The 19970-nt window shown below is 48.5% G+C and overlaps 1 protein-coding gene across 7 annotated transcripts in view; it reads right to left on the bottom strand.

Annotated features, from left to right (window-relative positions):
* The window catches only part of WDR27 (WD repeat domain 27), a 132116-nt gene that overhangs the window by 97397 nt on the left and 14749 nt on the right, over positions 1 to 19970 (bottom strand). For all 7 annotated transcript variants that reach the window (XR_004299935.1, XM_032407459.1, XM_032407454.1 and 4 more), the window contains exons 3-13: positions 15826 to 15967; positions 12608 to 12732; positions 10374 to 10487; positions 9072 to 9123; positions 7732 to 7802; positions 5864 to 5972; positions 4525 to 4645; positions 3246 to 3349; positions 2178 to 2245; positions 1865 to 1986; positions 1360 to 1442 (exon numbers count right to left, since the gene is read on the bottom strand). Coding sequence is in view for 6 of the 7 variants with exons in the window: in XM_032407459.1 (XP_032263350.1) it covers positions 1360 to 1442; positions 1865 to 1986; positions 2178 to 2245; positions 3246 to 3349; positions 4525 to 4645; positions 5864 to 5972; positions 7732 to 7802; positions 9072 to 9123; positions 10374 to 10487; positions 12608 to 12732; positions 15826 to 15967 (1111 nt within the window). In the remaining variant the exon portion in view is untranslated. The remainder of the gene's footprint in view (positions 1 to 1359; positions 1443 to 1864; positions 1987 to 2177; positions 2246 to 3245; positions 3350 to 4524; positions 4646 to 5863; positions 5973 to 7731; positions 7803 to 9071; positions 9124 to 10373; positions 10488 to 12607; positions 12733 to 15825; positions 15968 to 19970) is intronic.

Below are 19970 nucleotides of genomic sequence, written 5' to 3'. Positions count from 1 at the left end.
CTTCCTGCTGAGCAATCCTCTCAGCTGGGTTTTCAGACTGAAGGGGAGGGACGGGGAGCAGAGAGAGACAGAGCAGGAAGGGTCAGAAGAGCAGGAGAGAGCCACAGCTCAGAAACCCAGCAGGGGTGATCCAATCCCCAGGGGACCTGGCCAGCAGTGACCTGGGAGGGTGGCAGTCGGGGGTTCTGCACTATCTTTCCCAGAAGGACAGTCAAGGATTTCAGAGGGTCTCACAGAGAAGGGAGGGGACAGCTGGACACAGGGGCCCACCTGGGCAGGAGGAAATCTGTAGGAGAGGAGAGCCTGGAGGTCCTAGCAGGGGGGCACTCCATCCTACCCAGTCCTTCCCTGTCCAGGAGCTGGGTCTCTCACCAGAGATGGAGATAAAAGCAGACCGACTGAGCACCTCTATTGTTTTTTAATTAGGTCAATAGAGGCTTAACAAGACTGATTAGGACACTGAGTTGGTCACTGAAGGGAAAAAAAAAATCATTATCAATGATTCTTACAATGGAAATAAATGGAATGTAATGATGTCTATCATCTTAAAACAGAAGTTAATTTTAAAATCATTTCTTTGTAAAAAGCAACATGTGAATTTGTTTTCTGCTTATAATAAAACAGTAAGAAAAATTTTTGAGGCAATCGGGAATAATTTATATGGGCTGGCTAATACAAGAATTACCATTGGTTTTGATATAATGACGTCACAACTAGGTAAGCAAATGTCCACATGTTTTATAAATGCATGCTGAAGTATACAGGGGAAAAATAACATGATGTTTGAAAATTATTCAGCAAAGAGAGGCAAGAAAAGATTGCTCCCATGATAAATGACTGAGCATCCCTGGGTACCACTGCTCTTCTGGCCACGAGAAACATCAGCATTTTTTTTTTTTTTTTTAAGATTTTATTTATTTATTTGACAGAGAGAGAGATAGCGAGAGAGGGAACACAAGCAAGGGGAGTGGGAGAGGGAGAAGCAGGCTTCCTGCAGAGCAGGGAGCCCGATGCGGGGCTCGATCCCAGAACGCTGGGATCGTGACCTGAGCCGAAGGCAGACGCTTAACGACTGAGCCACCCAGGCGCCCCGAAACATCAGCATTTTTAAATATTTCTGAATTCCTCTGAATTCTACCCAATTCAGGAAAAGAAACATCTAGCACATTCCCTACCACAAACAGCATGTAAAACATACATGAAAGGCAGCGAAATGAAGGAACACCGGAAGGGAGGAAACACTAAATTTTCATGCTGACAAACATGAATTCACAAAGTAAGAGAGTGGTGCCAACCAGCACGGGGCCGAAGGGCAGGACCAGCTTTGTACAATGATATTCCAGAGTACATTGTACTAACCGGACTGTCTCTGCGGAGCCGGCTGCGTCCTGTTTTCCTCAGCAGGTCTGAAGTGCAGTGGAGAGGTGGAGAGCACATGGGCACTAGGGTAGAGACACAAAGTGCACCAGGAGAGCAGACTCACATACTGGCCTCTTAGCGAGGAAATGTACATTTTAAGGACAGTCCCAAGCGATTAGTAATTCATGTACATATGGGTGTGCAATGTTTGGAAACAAGCTTACTCTTATCCTTCTAAGAAATATTTTTTAATATTATTAATAAAAGTGCTATTTCATAATTTACATTCTATCCTGAAATACAATAGTTTTGCATTAAAATAAACTATGAATCATTTAGTTTTAAACAATATAGAAGCAATACCATGAGCAATCATCTCTTTCAAACAGAGTTAGTACAGTTGGGAGTTTACTAAACTTTACTTTTCTTTCTTAAGATCAAAAGGAACCGAAAGTCCCCCGGCTGGTGAAGTTGCAGGTGTATACCCCACTGAGGAAGACCGTACCGAGGCAGCACGGACAGGTCCCTTCCCGCGCTGTGGCCCCGCTGAGACCTCACCAGAGCAGCAACATGGATTTCCAACAAGGCGATCTTACGGCCACACAAGGACGTGAGCAAGCAGACGGCCTGCACGGACAGTCAAAGTGAACACACAGGACCCCACGGCAAGCGCAGCCTCAGTAATGACATTAGCGGTGACGCTGCAGCTGCACGTGGCACCGTGTGCCCAGCAACATGCCGCCTGCCACCCGTACGGCCCCCGGGGAGCGAAGTGGCATACAGCACAAGCACAGAGAGCTGCATTCTGCAGGACTCACCTTCTCATCCCCGGCTCTGCTCATCACTGCACATGATCCGGCAACTTGAATGCTGAGGCTCCTGAAATCTTCGTTTGCAGCAAAGAGAAACAAACTAGCGCTGCTGACGGGATAAGTGGAGGGAACCACCCACTCACGGACACATCTCTGCACACAGGCCTGTGCTGGGGGCTGGCAGGTCTCGAGCAGCGAGGCCCTTACAAGAGCCCTGCCCCCGGAGCAGCCCCGAGTCACGGAGAAGCAGGCGCCCACAGAGACCACGGACCCCGTGCGCCGTGTAGCCTCAGGGGGAGCAGGGAGAACAGAGCTCCCGGGGCAGGTTCAGGTGAACCTTCAAGGGCCAGCAGGAGGAGAAACGGGAGCTCTGCTCTGGAGGGTTCGGGCAAAGTCCCGCAGGTGATGAAGAGGCACAGTGACTTCCCATGAGGATGGAGGCATGGGCTGGCCCAAGCTAAGAACTCAGACTCTGTCCCCAAAGCGCAGGGGCCTTAAAAGAGAAAGAGGGAGCTTGCATTTACAGGTGACCTTGGCTGCAGTGCACACAGGGAGGGCGGAGGAGGAAGCGTGAATCATGCCTGCATTTCTGGCAGGGGCAGCTCCGTGCACGGTGGTCATGGAACCTGAGGACAGGAACCAGGGTTGGACAGGAGGGTGCCCCAGCTCAGTTCAAACAAGTTGAGTCTGACAAGCTGATGAGGCCGTCCAGTCACCCAGTCACGGTGTTAAGTCTCCAGTGGGAAATAGTGACCGGGTGGACTTAAGAATCCTTGGTAGGAGCTTGGGACAGATGCGGGAGTGCTAAAGAGAACAAGTGTCCCTCGGGGCCCTGCACACACATGGAAGATGGGAGGACTGGGGACCAAGGGAAGGGAGACCCACCAAGAGGTAGGAGTGGACTCAAAGCGTGTCCTTGGGATCCCGTGCACAAGAGGCTGCCCATGGCCCGTCTGCACATTCTGATGACTAGGCTTTCTACACCAAAAGGGTCACTCTCCCAGATGCCAGAGAAAAAGATTAATTGAAGTTACATGAAATTTATATCAAAGATGATCTGAACTTTGATCTTACCCTTGTAATGTAAAACGGCTTCCAGTTTAAAGTTTGCCAAGTTAAATATGAATAAGCCAGCTGAGCTTCCAATCCACAAGCATGTGGTATTCTCAGAAGAAAGACTAATTTTAAAGGAAAAAGAGAAAACGTCCAGCTGGTCTCCCTCCTCAGGCTCCCATCCCACAGAGCGCCACGGAGCGGGCCCTCCTCAAGCTCTTGTAGGCAGCCGGCTCTTGGCATTTAGGATCTATAACTATCCTCGACTAGGCTGGTATTTCGGGTTTCCTGGACACCTGCTGTCTGGCGAAGACAAGTACTAAACAACCACAACCAGATCCCAACTCGACTGTGATCTGCAAGGTTTTCCTTTCTCTGAGGCCACAGGACTCTGCTCAGGTGGGCATCCCTGTGAGAGGGGCAGCGTGGCACCTGCAGGTCCTTCCACGCAGTGTCTGGAAAGGAGGAAACCAGCTCAACAGGAAACAGATGAAAGTAGCAGAGCCCATGAAAGGGCAAACGCAGCTCTGCTTTCTCTTCTATTTTCTGATATACAAACTAGATAAACATTAATAAAGGGACCACTAAGCCCCTCTGGCTGTGCCAGACCTGGGACTCTGAGCAGCTCTCGGCGCCCTCTCTCCCACCTTCCTCTTGGTCCCCTGAGGCCTCTGACCACCCTGACTTTCTGGGCTCATTCGCAGGCCCTCGTGCTCCCACAGCCGTCCCCAAGTCAGCCAAACAACTGCACCCCAGGGGAGGAAGCCCAGGCTGATCCTCAAGGAGCTCCAGCGCAGGTCATCTCAGATGCCTGTTCCCACGCGGCCTGCGTCGAGGGGCAGACCCAGCAGGGCACCTGTGCAGAGACCTGGCCCACAGCACAGCCGCTCCCCTTCCCATCCCCACCTTGTCCAGGGAGGCCAGAGGCTCGTCCCTCGTTGTCCCTAGAGCTTTCTGTACTCAGTAGTTAAAGCCATCATAGTATATTTGAAATGTCTGATGTAGGGCACAGATGGGGGAGGTTTAGAATGAGTTATGATTACATCCCCCTTTACCTTATTACAGAGTCAAGATCTGCCTAGACTTTGGTGAGCAAAATTAAAAACAATTTCATTTCTTTTATCAAACAGACTTAAAAGTAATTGACCAAGTTTACCGAATATGCAATCCTAAAAACACTTAACAGTTATTATTACTTAAACAGACAAAAATACATTGGCTTTATTTTAATCATTCTTAAAAAGTGAACCTAACTTAAGAGGCTTTCCTCAATGGTGTTGGACAAGTTCATCATACTCACCACCCACACTCGGCAGGGAGAACGAGGGACAGATCACATGGCCGCAGCCCCAGGACAGGGAGGCTTGCTTCAACCTCCTCTCCTTTCTCCAAGCCGTCTGTGCAGGGACGCCAACCCTCTTCTAGGAACAGAATTACTGACAATCTGAGCTATGGGATTAAAATGGTCCAGAGAGTTAAAGGCAGACAGTTGGCAGCATGGGATATTGTAGGAAATACATGTGGGCTAGAATAACTCGATCAGATCATGAGTCAAGGAAAACAGCCAGGCTTACACGCGATAAGAACAAGATTATAGGGACGCCCGGGTGGCTCAGTCGGTTAAGCGTCTGCCTTCGGCTCAGGTCATGATCCCGGGGTCCTGGGATCGAGCCCCGCATCGGGCTCCGTGCTCTGCGGGAAGCCTGCTTCTCCCTCTCCCACTCCCCCTGCTTGTGCCCCCACCCTTGCTGTGTCTCTCTCTGTTAAATAAATTTTTTAAAAAATTTTAAAAAAAGAACAAGATTATAAATGCAGAGTAGTCCCCATACATGAGGCCTGTCAGGAAGAAAGGTGGAGTTCCAAGCACACCTAGACTTTAACTCTGTTCCTAAAGCAGGATGAGGTTCACTTCCTAATTAACGGCACTTACACAAGAAATAATGAAAGCCAAGATTTAAAGCATTAGGAAGAAAACAGATACATTGGATAAAGGTAATTTCTGACCTTCTTTCAACAGAAATAGCTTAAAGCCATCTATGAAAAAAAAAAAAAGACACAAACTAAACCAAAAGGAAGAAGAACAGTGATGAGAAGCTTGAGGGCAGCAGGGAAAAGACACATCTGCTGTAACAGGAAACTTAAGGGATGGCACGTGCCCACAAGAGAGTAAGAAGTAAACCCCCCCCTTTCCAGCGGAGCATCCGCTCCTTTTGCGATGCGGTGTAGATACCAGAGTGAGGCGTGGCCACGTGGAAGCTACTGTGGGCAGACAGAGAGGACTCCAGCAGAGATGGGGGCCGGCCCAGGTGGGCTGGGGGCCTGGCCCAGGACAACCATCAGAAGCGGGGAAGCGGCTGCCCTGGGCTGGGGGGGCGCATGCTCTCCTCATCAGCGGACCTCACCCCCTGCACACAGGATGAGCTTCACTGCCACCCCACCCCACCCCACCCTCCCTCACAAGAGCCCCCTGGTGCTGGTGCATGTCTGAGGTCAGATCCTAGACTTCTCCCAAAAGGAACTGTCCCTGCCCTGCGCTCTCTTCAGTTCACCTAACACAGGACCCTGGCAGGCTGCTCAGGTGCCCTGTGGGCAGGGGCCGCATGCGCAGGGGCCCCGGGGGAGGGTCTGCGTGATGTTACCTGGCAGCCTGGACTCAACCCTCCTGAAGAAACTCTCTCTCTTCTTCTTTAGGTCAACTCGTGTCACACAACGATAATGATGTCCTTCAACCAAACTGAAGACCCAAAGCTGGAAAGGCCAACAGGGCACAGACCGCGAGTCTGCCATCACAGGGCACAGGTGAACGCGAGGTACAAGCCCAAGGAGAAAGATGGGTGTGGTGCCCGACACAAGCCCCGCAGCCTGAGAGCCTGCTTGGGCCCTTCCTCTGCCCGTCGGACGCTCCCTTGCCCTTCCGGGCAGACACCGGTGCAGACGCGCCCTCTGGCTTATAAACCACTGCCCCAGAGACGTGTGCTCTGGTCCCCCCAGGCCCAGGCCAGGCTCTCTGAACCCAACACCACGAACACACAGCTGCAAACACACAGTAAGGGCAGCCACCCTCGTCAAAAAGAAAAATAAAATTTCTTCCAAAAATACATCTGTGATATTGTGATTTATAACCATAAATACATGTCTTTGGACTTCCTGTTTCCAGCACAGACCTCTTAAAACCCTAGGAACTTCCTAAGTGTTGAGAGTGACAAAGGTGTCTTTTGTTGTGTTAATGAGGTGACTTCTGGAAAGCCCCTTAGGGTGGGGGCAGGTTTCCAGGGGAACCAGTCACGTGATTAGAGGCTCTGAACTTTCAGTCCCACCCCCTGACCTCCGGGGAGGGGTGGGGGCTGGAGGTTGGGTTCAGTCACCAATGGCCAATGGTTTCATTAATCATGCCTACATACTGAGGCCTCCATGAAAACCCAGCTCCCAGGTTGGTGAACACGTCCACCATCCACACCGGGAGGGCGACCCTCCCAAACCTCGCCGTATGTGCCTCTCCATCTGGTACTCGTCTGTGTCCTTTATCACATCCTTTAACAGACTCGTCAACTGGGGGCACCTGGGTGGCTCAGTCGGTGAAGCGTCCGACTCTTGGTTTCGGCTCAGGTCGTGATCTCAGGGTCCTGAGGCCAAGCCCCACACTGGGCTCCCAGCTCAGCACGTTCGGTGGGAGTCTGCTTGGGATTCTCTCTCCCTCTGCCTCTGCCCCTCCCGCTCGTGCTCGCTCTCTCATTCTCTCAAATAAATAAATAGATCTTCATGAAAACAGACTGGTAAACTGGTGAATAAGCGTTTCCCTGAGGTCTGCAGGTCGCTCTAGCAAATCCGTCAAACCCAAACGGGGGGTGTGGGTCCCTCCGGTCTGCGGCCGGGTTGCACAGAACCTGGGGGACCCGCAGACCCACTGCTGTGGTCGGCGTGTGAAGGGGACGCCGTCTCCCGGGCCTCGGCCCCTCGCCTGTGGGGGCTCCAGGCAGACAGCGTCAGAACTGGGTGCAACCGTAGGGCACCCGGCTGGCGTGCCGCAGGCTGCCCGGTGTGGGGGGGACACCGCACGCGTGGGGTGACCCGAAGGGCCAGAGGCGAGGTGTTCCGTGTGAAGGCAAAGGACACTCACACGGGAGCGAGAACTGCACTATTTCCTAATAGGGTGTCTTGCCCAAATTATCTCAACAGCAACTTTTTAAAAAAGAGAACAGTATCCATGCTTTGTGAATACACCTGAATTGCTCACCTAAAAAAAGTAAGTTTTGAAAAAAAATCAAGTTATCTTCAAATTTTTCAAACTGTATAAAGTGGGCTCTTCTGATGGCTGTGGGCGGGCGCGTGTGAGTGTGAGCCCCACCCCGATGCCCAGGCCCCAAAAGGAATGGCTCGACTGCTGGGGTCGACAGTTTCTCCCAGTCAGAAAGAATACAAGGGAGTGTTGGAGCAGAGACCTCTCTGCAGGCGTTCACATAGTCATGATGGTGTTTGGACCTGGAACTGAAGTCCGTGCTTCCCTCACCTGGCCGTTTGCGCATCCTGTCACCAGCTGCTGGCTCTCTGCATCGATGAGGAGACTCAGGAGAGGGGAGGCTATAAACGGAATACACAAATATCTATCTGTAAATACTTAAACTGAAAAGTATCCGAGTTTTACTTACAATATTTTTTTTAGTCAAGTCTGAACTATCCTGAAATAATTTCTTCACCAGGAAATAGAAACCGTAAGTGCGTACACATTCTGAGAACCCGCGTGCGCGGGAAGGTAGCGAAGCTGTCCCACGTGAACGGCCTGGGGCAGCCCCCCGTGGAGGTGGGAGCCTGACTAGCACAGTCCACGCGGCGCCACTGAGGCCCAGCAGCTCCGTCACCCACACCGTAAAAAGCCCTACCAGCCAGTAACCATGACACTTGTAACAGAAGTAACACGTTTATGGGATTAGTCAGGAAAACAGCAATTAAATGATGCCTACTGTTTAAATTGTTGCCTAGAATGTCATTTAAAAGTTATTCTGAATCTAAACCGTCAAGAATTCAGAAGGAAAATTAAGATAAATGGACATTTAAAGACACCGCGTGTCCTAAATAAACTATAAATGACATCAAAATCAAGTTAGTAATTGTTTTCTTGACAGTCAAATAATAATTCCACAAATTAATTTCAGGAAAATAATTCCAAGGTAATTCCAAGAAATGTGGTTTGTCCCTGAGGTGGATGAATGTCTTCGAGTTGATAAAACACCCTACTCAGCACATGGATGAGTGATGTCAGGAAGGATGCTGAATCTGAGAAGTACAACCGTATCTGCTCCAGGTCACAAGCACCTGCACGTTCGCAAAGCTGTATTTCTGTGTGAGTCACCCCAAGAAAGGGGCTCCCTGTGCAGAAGGATGTGCACCAGGAGCATGGGAACACCGGCCAGGAGGTGTGTGGAGACCTACGTGACCTGTTGTAGGGACTCACGGCCAGACACACAGTTTGAGCAGAGGGCACAGGCACTGAGAGCTCAGGGCCGTGCAGAACTTCCTGCCTAAGCACAGCCTCGGATCCACGGGGCAGATGCACCCTGCAGAGGCCTGGCTCCGCACCTGTTCCTGGGGACAGCGCGGGGGGGGGGGGGGGGGGGGGCAGCATGTTTCTTCCAGCCCACCAGTATGCTTTTCAGACTGCAAGCATATGCTTAATTGTAAGTTAAAACCTTCAAGAAATGTACCTGTTAAGTGAATCCTTACAAGGTGTAGATGGGAGGGAGACCCTCAGACCCCCTTGAATGTGAGAACTCCAGCTTAAAAACACACACTGAGAGAATTTGACTCCACAAAGCCCACCGACAAAACAGACATACAAGTTTTTAAAGTTACCTGTTAACACTGACGAGTTGTAGATTAATGATCCCATATGATGATCCCAAACCTTTGGAAAGACACATGTTTCTTCAGAAGAGATATAAATTTTTTTCTGATCTACATTCCTGATGTAGCTTGAACTAATACTTCTACTCGGTTACAAATTAATTCGTGTGAATGGTTACCTAAAGGAGAAAATAATAAAATAGGTATATAAATAATAAAACTGTAGAAACACAACAAAAGATTTCAGAATCATATGGGGAAAAGCTAGCACTCCCAGCAGTAAGTACCTATGGGTTTGGGAGACCCAAGCCAGGGCTGCAGACATCCCCACAGCCATCGACGCTGCCGGGGGAGGTGCGCGGCCACAGTCACTGCCGTCTACTGCCAAGGGCGAGGGCCTGTTTCCGGACACGCTCCGGCGCTTTCCAAACTCAGCTCCCATCTCAAAATCCCCATGAGACGAGGGGCACCCTCCCTTCCATCCAGGCTCAGCTCATCTGTCCGCAGCAGCTGGAGGACCTGGGGCTGGGCCCGAGCAAGGGAAGAAGCAGACATTTCCAGATGACCGAGGAAGTGTTCCAGTCTCTCCTCTCCCACCCTGCAAGTGGGTGTAAACCACCCACAACTCTTCTTCCAATAACGTTGCACAAGTCCTCACTTGGTCAATAGGATAAAAATCCTAATGCTAGCTGACTGGGAGCTGGATGGGAACGGAGCTGGCATTTTAAATTAGTTTCTTCTTGGGGCGCCTGGGTGGCTCAGTCGTTAAGCGTCTGCCTTCGGCTCAGGTCCTGATCCCAGGGTCCTGGGATCGAGCCCCGCATCCGGCTCCCTGCTCAGCAGAGAGCCTGCTCAGCAGAGAAGCTGCTTCTTCCTTTCCCTCTGCCTGCCGTTCTGCCTACTTGTGCTCTCTATCTCTCTGTCAAATAAATAAATTAAAAAAAAAAAAATCTTAAAATAAATAAATAAATAAATAAATTAGTTTCTTCTTAAGCTCAATTTAGTTCTGATTGAATCCTCTGATATTGGAAAATGGCTCTTCTGCTCTGGGCCCCCAGGAAACACTGCGGAGTAAATTAATGTTCTAGCTCCCCAAGGCCCTGGATTTGAGGAGGAGAGTCCCGCAGCTGACCCAAGCCCACCTGGGAATGTTGGGACACGCCCAGCTGACACCTCTGGCCAAGTTCAGGCCAGAAGTGTGGTAGAAATGAAATCACACGTATGCAGTGACCGCAGACCAGAAAGGCCTGCTCACCTGTGTCCACAGTCCTCTGAAAAGCACCTAACGCACTCCAGTGTCCACACCCTTACCTTAAAGCTTCTGTCTTCAGACACTGAGATGATGAGATGTGTTTGCCACGGACAGAACTCAGCTGCAGTCACGGCGCCCCGGTGACCCTCCAGCTCAGCTAGTGTAGACTGCCTCTGGGAAAATTTGTGAAGGAAGATCAATAACTGAATGTTCTGGTAACTCTTGTTATTAAGAAGCTATATACATCTCACAGAAAACAGTTTCTGTTAAGCTCTACTTTATGTAACTCCCTTTTCCAAATGTGAAACTACCTGTATCTAAACCTAGAAGTTAAAATTCAGACGGCTGAGCTGGGAGGGGGCATCAGCTGCCCAGGGCCACGTGCACAGCAGTTTTAGAGACAGAGCGACGTGACGCGGGTCCTGAGCAGCTCCACACAGCAGGCAGGCCGGTCTGCCCGCCCACACCGTGTGCAGCCCTGAGGCTGCTCTTTGCTGCGGGACTGCCCAGAACAGCTCTGCAGGGGTGTGCAGAGCATCCTAAGATCAAACAGGACAGTGTCTTCCTACTACTAATGAGCTATCCTTCCTCCAAAACCCTGGAAACCTACTCTAGCCAGGAAGCCCCAGAAGACAGTGTCGTGAGCCAGAATCACAGAGCACAGATTCGGTGACCAGTCACCCCAGCAGATGTCCTGTGCGACTCCAGGCAACTGGGATCAGGCCTGCTCTTCAACCCTGCGGCCTCCTCATACACATGCAGGAAATATACACGTATCTGTATCCACACAGCAACTTAACTAAGGAGTGAGGCTTAACCCTGGAAGACTTCCAATAATGTAACCTGAAACCCTCGACAAGCTAGCTTATGTCTCTTATCACCAGAAGATTAAAAATAAAAGGTGGGGTCATAATGTGGACAAGAACAGGGATACTCTCCAGGTTGGATGTTAGGAAATGCACGTTTCTACCCCCTCCAATGTCTGTAATATGAGATAGTCCTTGTCTATTAATAGCATTGTATCCTGGAAAACCCCTTGTTTCCTTTCGGCATTTATGGTCATGTGTTACATTAGTTTAAGTGTTCTGTATTCATTTAAAGTCTCTAAAGCCAAGTTCATCAACTGGTCACGTCCTAGTGTTCTGTGGAAAGCACTACACTTCACCAACATGCTGGCAGCCCACGTGCGTCCAGCTACTTTCCCCCGGTAAATCTCACAAGCCTGCTAGGAAGTGTGCGAAGAGTAACAGGCCAGCCATACACGGTCTGGAACAAACAACTGCCACCTCATTTCCTGTCTGCGTGGCTGAGGCCTGGCTCAGGTCCGTCACCTTCTCGTTCCAGGACATCTCATCTTCCTTCCGATGCTGACGGTGCTCAGTGTCCTCCTGGCTCATCTGTGATCCTTCTCCCAACATGAGGCTGGTGAGCTTTGCTACATGTGGTGGGTGCCGTCATGGAATCACTGAATCCCAGGACATTTCCCATCATCTGTGACCTCACTTACAACGTTAGCATTTTGTTATGTGTGAGCCTCAGGTGCACAATTTGGCCAAAAATTGCATGAACGCAGAAATGTACGCTCTGCCCCAAACTGCCTAGCGCACGGTAAGCCCACCATCAATTAATCCTCAATTAAGATTTTATGCCTAACACTCTCCCTAACCCAGATTTTTCCTAAGTAGATACAGCAGAAAATTCCTCATAGGCAAATAGCTTTGTTAACTGCATTCACTTGGCAAACATAAGCCAAGGCCAGGCCTTGTATGATGTCTCCAAAATAAGTCTCAAGCAGAACATGAATTCTGAGCAAACAGGGGGCCTCCCTCACACCCCCGGCCCCACTCCTGCTCTCTCATGCCTGGCTGAGCCTAACTGGCTCCCGTTTCCTAGTCAGATGTGAGATTTAGAAGTCGCAGAGCCTGGAAGAGGAGACGCATATACTTAGACCAACTCCAGTTAAGAGATAAGTGAGAAAAGTACAGTTCTTGACAGAAAGCAAGCTTAGAAAAAAGAGATAAACAAAAGTACTGTGCTGGGAGGGCTTGGTGAGATCACCAAAGGAGGAGAAATCGGAGAAATAAATGTTGACTGAACACGCTTGCTTAGCATCCTGATAGCCTGACTTCATGGACTGGTGTCATGATTGATATAAAACAGTACTATCTGATTCAGGCGGCTTTCCAAGTGCAAGATAAAGATATGTCTTCCTTCATTGCCCAGTTAAAAGTACTGCTGATGAGAGGCAGGCGGGGCCCCACTCAACTGCTAATGGGCAGGCACTGAACCTTACCTCAGTATCCAGCATAAATACTTTCCTTCCAGCACACACTGCAGCCGCGCGGTCATCTGGGCTCAACCTCAGACACAGCACCTTTCCCAGGAGGGTACCCACGACAACCCCTCGAGGAGTCAGCCCTAGACGGAGTTTCAGTGTTAGTGTCAGGTTTTCAACAGGAGTCAACAACCTTAGCATAACTGCAACAAGCCACAGGGAGGCACTGATAATGTAGCTCTCTCCTCTAAAATCACATGCAGAACAACAACGAGCTTGGATGTGACTTTGGCCCCTTGAGAGTATTAAAAACATCAAGTATAAACAGTTCTTCTGGAAGTATGTGGAACGCAGGGATCATGCATCAGAAAATGACTCAGTGTCGTCACAGATAATGGGTCTCTGGGAAGGCTGCATGTGCATTCACGTGGGGGTCATACAGAATCGCCCACGGTCCCGATCCTTCCTCCTCCGTGACCAGGCCAGTGAGCTGCTCGGGCTCATGTCAGACAGGCAGAAGGCACAGGGTGCCCATCTGAGCCTCTGGGGCCTCTCTACCCCTATGAGGATGTCTCCCGGCAGGCCTGCAGGTCCAAGGTGACAACACGAGCCAATCCGCAGCCTCAAGCAGGGTCCCTCAACCAACCCACCACCATGCAGCAGGACTCAGCGCCATTGTGGTTGGGCCCTGTCCAGCAAGGCCGTGTCACCAGTGAGACCTCGAACTACAGAAGAGGAGATGTGCACATATCACTGGAGTTCTGTCTTGGCTAAAATCCCATGGTCTCCTTGCATGAATATTCACCAAGCACCTGTGTTACCCAGGCATCTCCCTGGGCACCCGGGACAGATCAGTGAACAAAGAGACAAAGTCCTGCCTTTGTGGAAAGCTTACTTGGGGTAGGGGGTGGGGGCATTTAGACACCGATAAACAGAATAAGTAAACAGGTTATGTACAACGCTAGAAGGAAGTGAACAACGAAAGAAAAAGCAAAGCACAAAAAGGGACCGGGGTCCAGGGTGGTGGTCAGAAGGGCCCACAGCAATGGGGACACTTAAGTAGACCCTGAAGGACGTGGCAGAATCCACTGTGATCCTGAGATGGAGCAGCAGATGCAAAGGCCCGGGGGCAGGACTAGGCCTGGGCTGTTCCTTGAGACTGGGGCTTCGGCTGGGGGTCCCATAGCTTTGTCAATCCCTAGTCTGCATGAGGTAGGAAGGCACTGGAGGGTTTTGGGCAGAAGGGTGGCATACTCAGACTCCAGTTTTCCAGGGACCCCTGGCTGCTGAGTGAGAGCAGAGCACTGGGCAAGGCGAGCAGGAGGGGCCAATGCAGTAACCCTGTTGAGTGATCCCAGCGGCCTGGACTGCAGGGCAGCGGCCAGGGCAACAGTGAAGACAGGTGTGAGGAGCGTCCAGAGTTTGGTTCCATTTTTCAGGGAAAGCAGACGGAACCTGGGTTCAGTTGGATGTGGAGGTGTGGAGCGAGGCTGAAGCACAGCGCTATGGTTTCTGACCTGAGCTGCTGTGGGGAGGTGGGAGGCAGGTGGGGGAAACACGACCAGGACAGGTAAACCTGCAGTGCTATCAGACACGCGCGTGGAGATGTCCAGGTGCAGTTCACACGTGAGACCACAGTCGGGAGGGAGGACTCAGTGAGACCAGACGTGGCAGCTGTCAGAGCCTGGGGTCATCACCAAAGGAGTGGTTTTTGAGGGGAAAGAAAACAAGCCCATATCCCAGTGTGAAGAGGTGGGAGAATGACATGGAGCCAGCAAAGGAGACTGGGGACAAGTGACGAACGACAGCCCCGGGTCACAGTCCATTTTCCAGTCCAAGTGCAAACACAATCATATTGGACACGAAGGCGCTCTAATCCAGCACACCTGCCCACCGAGGGCATGGAAACCAAGCCCGGCGGTGCTCCGTCCGGCCCAGGCCCTGCGGCTCCCCTGCAGCCCTCTGTAGTCCCACTGCCGGAGCGCTGGGGCACAGGACGCTGAGCTCCGCAAGGGCGCCAGACTGTGCCTCGGGCCCAGCTTCAACCCGCCCTCGGACTAGACCACATGCATCCAAGTCCACACGAGTCCTCAAGGTTGCAGCCCCTTCCCACAGGGAAGGCTGCTTATTTACAAAGACCTCTGCGGGGAGTAGAAAACGAACATGTGGTTTCCTGTGCATACGTACGTGTGTGTGCCTGTGTCCATGTGTGCACACGTGCATACAGCTCTGTGTACCCTTACGTGCATGTGCACGCACGTACTGTATGCACGCACGGAGTGTACGTGTGCACGTGTGTGCGCTATATACACACAAGGGCACACACTACACATGTGCGCTGCTAGACGCATACGTGTGTGCTGTGCACGTGTGTGCTGTGCACGTGTGGGATGCATATGTGCACGTGTGTCCGCATGTGTGTGCGTGTGCTGTCCTGACACTGACACTGGACACTCAACTACAAATTAAATGAGATGAGGTGTAAACTATTCCATATGCTGCTGCCTAAGATCCCTTCACACCTGTTTTCTGGAGCAATCCTACGAATTCTCAGTGTAACCAATTACAGAGAGCTCAAACTCCTTAATGCGGTCCTCGCCTCACTTCTCACCTTCATCTGATAAAACTCTCTCACCCCACCGTGCTCCCACCCTGTGGACTCCTCCTCAGCTCGGCCGACAGGTTGCGTTCTTGATAGAGACGGCCCGCGCACACCCAGCACAGTGCCGCTGTCCAGCACCAGCCCTTCCACCCAGCTCCTCCTCATCCTCCAGCTCACAAGTCACCTCCCCAGAGATGACAGCACGGGAGCGCGTCCTGCCCACATCCTCCATCGACCCCTCGCCTGCCTTCTCTACTGTGCTCCCCACAACTCATAACCACTCGCTTGCCTGTCTGATGCATGTTTGCCTCCCCTCACTGTCTGTAGGGAAAGAATATTTCCACTTGCCTACATGTTTCCAGAGTTCCACAAAAATCACAGGTTTCATCAAAATGACAAAACACGTAAGATTAAAACTAATGAGCCTATCATGTCAGCTTCACACACAGCAAAGGTCAGTAGATCTGAATATAAGGTATCCTTCCCCCAAAGAACATCCAGCTTGGACATCTATCTGGTTTCAAGGTTAAAGGAGTGAAAAATTCTCCCAAGTCCCCTTATGTAACCAAGTCTATTTAAGGGTGAGTTATTCCCTTTGTATATTTTCTTAAATATATTTTAACTGTTCATTTACCTTGAAGTGCTTTCTGTCTGCATTCATCTAGAGTCCACATTATAACATAATCTCGTGATGCAGAACAGATGAGAAGCGGACTCACTGCATTTCCAAATGCCACAGCAGTAACTGGCTCATGGTGTCCTCTTAGGGTCAGAGGCTGAAGAGTTAATAGAAACAAAACTATCATGAACTACAGATAATATTTAAAGAATAAAAAAGCATAACAGCATAATCTCAACCCCAAGAAATCAAATGGATTGAATTTTTCAAATATATTTATTTCATATATTCATTTATAATTCATTTATTAAAATTCCTGTTAATGTACTACTCAGTTATTCTCTCAAGTGAACCATTTCATGGTTACCCAACATTAAGAATCACACTAGTAAAATGATGCAGGTCACCTCACTCTTCCACTTACTCACTAGTTATTAATGAAGCAAATATGTATTGCATCCTGCTACGTGCCAGAAGAATAACGGCTGTGCTGGACATTGAAGGGTAAGGCAACAACGAGGAATCCCCAAGAGGAGGGGTGCATTCGGGTCGTTGGGAGACAAGGCACATGTCAGAGGCTGCTGGTGCAAGCAAGGAACACAGTGAAGTTACAAGAAGGCTGGGCGCTGTGTATGGAGTTCTGATAGTGCGCTAGGAAATGGGAAGCCAGCCGAGAAAGTACAAGCAGAAGAATCTATGACAAAACTCGTTTTCAGACTTGTAACACTGCTGCAAGTACAGAAGAGGGACCACAATGGGGACACAGAGGGACCAAACATCCCAAAGCAAGCACAGTAAAGGCCTGAATGAGGGCGACACAGATGGAGATGGGAGGAGACAGAGAACCAAAGACTCTGTGACCAGTGGGCATTGAGAGATGGGGGAAGGGACAGAAGCAAAGATAATCAGTGTTCCAGGTTGAAACCCTAGGTGAATGGTGGCATAAGAAAGGGGGAATGGAATCAGGAAAGAACATAGTTTGTCTGGGCTGTGTTGAGTGAGGTACTTTAGAGCTGACAGTAAGCAGACAGTAGGCACTTTGACAGAAGAGCCATCACTCAAACACGAGAATGATGAGAGCTCTGTCTCTGGTTGTGGCGGCCAGTTCATCTGTACCAAGCTCCTGATGAGAACGAAAAGAAAGCGGGGAAAAATTTGCCAAGAACATACAGACACACTTTTAAGACATCAGAGAGCAATGAAAGCAACAAAGAATTAAGAACGGAGAAGAAGGAAACAGAGAAGGAACCCAACATGGGAGGCCATTCACCCATGAAGACTCCTGTTGAATGGCAGCTTTCTGACAATTCCAGTAAAGGCAGTTGAAACCTGAGATACTTATGGGACTAGGAGCACAAAAATGGTGTAATTAAATGCATCATTTTCAGGCACAAACAGAACTATCTTATTGGGAAAAGGGCAAAGAATTCCACTGCCTGACAAAGTACTTTTGAGAATAGAGCCAATGGCCTTAAGGTTGAGGACTCCATGCATTTTTTTTCCTTTAAAACACTACAGATGAATTTTAATAAATTTCTGCTTTAAAAAAGGCATACCACCTACTAAGGTGGGAGGGAAGGGCATGTTACCAAATGCCCAGGCCTAGAGTGGTGACCCAAAAGGCCAGGCCCAAGGAGGGAAGACGAACGGGCAACAGAAGAGTGCTCACAAGCCCACCTTTGAGTTCTCATAATCCCCGACTGGATTAGAGTGACCTGGGATTGCCAGTGCCCTCAGCCAGCCAGCTATCAGAAGCAAGCATAAATTCTCTCTGCAAGAAGTTAAGATCATCCAGAGCCCCAAACTAGTTGTGCATTTTTTCACACATAATGTCCGGCAGTCAATCATTCAAGGAATCAAGACCATTCAGTCAGAAACAAGGGAAATCTATAACCATGGAAAACACCCACCCACAGATCATCCAGATGGCCTTGAAACCAAACCAGAACTGATCCAAATTGCTGAATTACTAGATAAGGACATTAAAACACTCATTATAATTCTATTCCATATGTTCAAAAAGTTAAATAGGGGTATAAAAAAATCAATAATTAATAACCTTGCAAAACAGAAAGCACCAGGCCACGATGGATCCACTGCTCAATATTTAAGGAAGAGATTTTACTAATTCTCTAAAATCTCTTTCAGAAGACTGAAGAAAGAGAACAGAGGGAAACACTACTTTCAGAAGAAGCAGAGGAAATATTTCCTTACTCATTCTATAAGACCAGGATTACCCTAATATCAAAACCAGACAAAGACCTCACAAGAAAAGAAAATTAAAAACAAGTATCTCTCATGAACATAGATGCAAAACTCAACAAAATATTCAAAATATCAGCAAATCAAACCATACAATGTATTAAAAAAAGTATACATCATGACCAAGTAGAATTTGGAGATTTATTCCAAGTATGTAAGGCTGGTTGAACATTTGAAAATCAGTTAATCCATCACATCAATAGGCTAAAGAAGAAAAATCACATGAAAATATCAAAAAATGTTGGGGTGCCTGGGTGGCTCAGTCAGTGAAGCATCCAACTCGATTTTGGTTCGGGTCATGATCTCAGAATCATGAGATTGAGTCCTATGTCAGGCTCCATGCTGGGCCTGGAGCCTGCTTTAAGATTCTCTCTCTCTCTCCCTCTCCCTCTGCTCCCCCCCCTCACATGTGCTTGCATTCTCTCTAATAAACAAATAAACAAATAAATAGAAATAGTAGCTGCTTCACAGTACAGTTCATTTACAAAAAAAAAAAAAAAAAGTAGAAGAAAGCACTTGACAAAATCCAATAGCAATTCATGATAAAAACAATCAGTATACTAGGAATGAGGGGAACTTCCTCAACCTAATAAAGAGTATCTACAAAATACCAAAAGCTAATGTATGAAGTGGTGAGAAACTACAAGCTTTCCCACCGAGATTAGAAACAAGATGAGGATGAGGACGTCCCCTCTCACCACTCTTGTCAACATTACACTGGGAGTCTTAGCTAATATGATTAACACAATAAAAGGAAAAGAAGGTATAGTGACTGAGAAAATAGAAATAAAACTGTCTTTGTTCATGGGTGACATGATCATCTAAAAATTAATAAGTGGATTTTGAAATTAAAAACACAATACCATTTACATTAGCACTCAAACAAATGAAATGCTTAGGTACGTATCTAACAAAATTGTATAAGATCTCTGGGGTGCCTGGGTGGTTCAGTCGGTTAAGTGCCTGACTCAATTTTGGCTCAGATTATGGTCGTGAGATTGAGCCCTGTGTTGGGCTCCATGCTGGGCATGGAATCTGCTTAAGATCCTCTCTCTCCCTCTCCCTCTGCACCCCCCACTCACACATGCTCACTTTCTCTCTGAAAAAAAATTATGTAAGATCTCTATGAGGAAAAATAAAAGTGTTGAAAGAAATAAAAGTAAATGAATGGAGAGATATCCCATGTTCATGGATAGAAAGACTCAATATTGTCAAGATGTCAGTTCTTCCCAACTTGGTCTATAGATTTAATCCAATCCCAATCAAAATCAACAAACTAATTTTAAAATGTATACAGAGGCAAAAGACCCAGAATGGCCACACAATACTAAAGAACAACAACAAAGTTGGAAGACTGATACTACCTGCCTCCAAGACTTATTATGAAGCTACATTAATCAAGATTGTACAGTAATGGCAAAAGAAAGGACAAACAGATCAATGGGAGAAAAGACAGAGCCCAAAAGAGTCAAATGAACTTTGACTAAGGAACAAAGGTGATACAACGGAGAAAACTATAAACCCCTTAAAAATAACATGGGAGAAAACCTAGATGACTTAAGTTTGGTGATGACTTTTCAGATAAGACACCAAAGGCATGATCCATGAAAGTAAGAATTGATAGCCTGGATTTCCATTAAAATTAAAAATTTCTGTTCCATCAAAGACACCATCAAGAGAATGAGGAGACAAATCACAGATTGGGAGAAAGTATTTGCATAAAACCTATCTGATAGAGGACTATTTCCAAAAATAAACAAAGAACTCTTAAAGGGCAGCAATAAGAAAATAACCAAGTTAAAAAAGGAGCCAGAGACCATCACAGACACCTCACTCCAGAAGATATAAGATGACAGGTGAGCAAACTCCACATCATCCATCATCAAGGAAATACAGAT

The sequence above is a fragment of the Phoca vitulina genome, unplaced genomic scaffold, assembly GCF_004348235.1.
Source record: "Phoca vitulina isolate PV1807 unplaced genomic scaffold, GSC_HSeal_1.0 scaffold9, whole genome shotgun sequence".
NCBI classification, from domain to species: Eukaryota; Metazoa; Chordata; class Mammalia; order Carnivora; family Phocidae; genus Phoca; species Phoca vitulina.
Note: the sequence above shows the minus strand (reverse complement) of the source record. Positions and strands in the feature narration are given on the sequence as shown.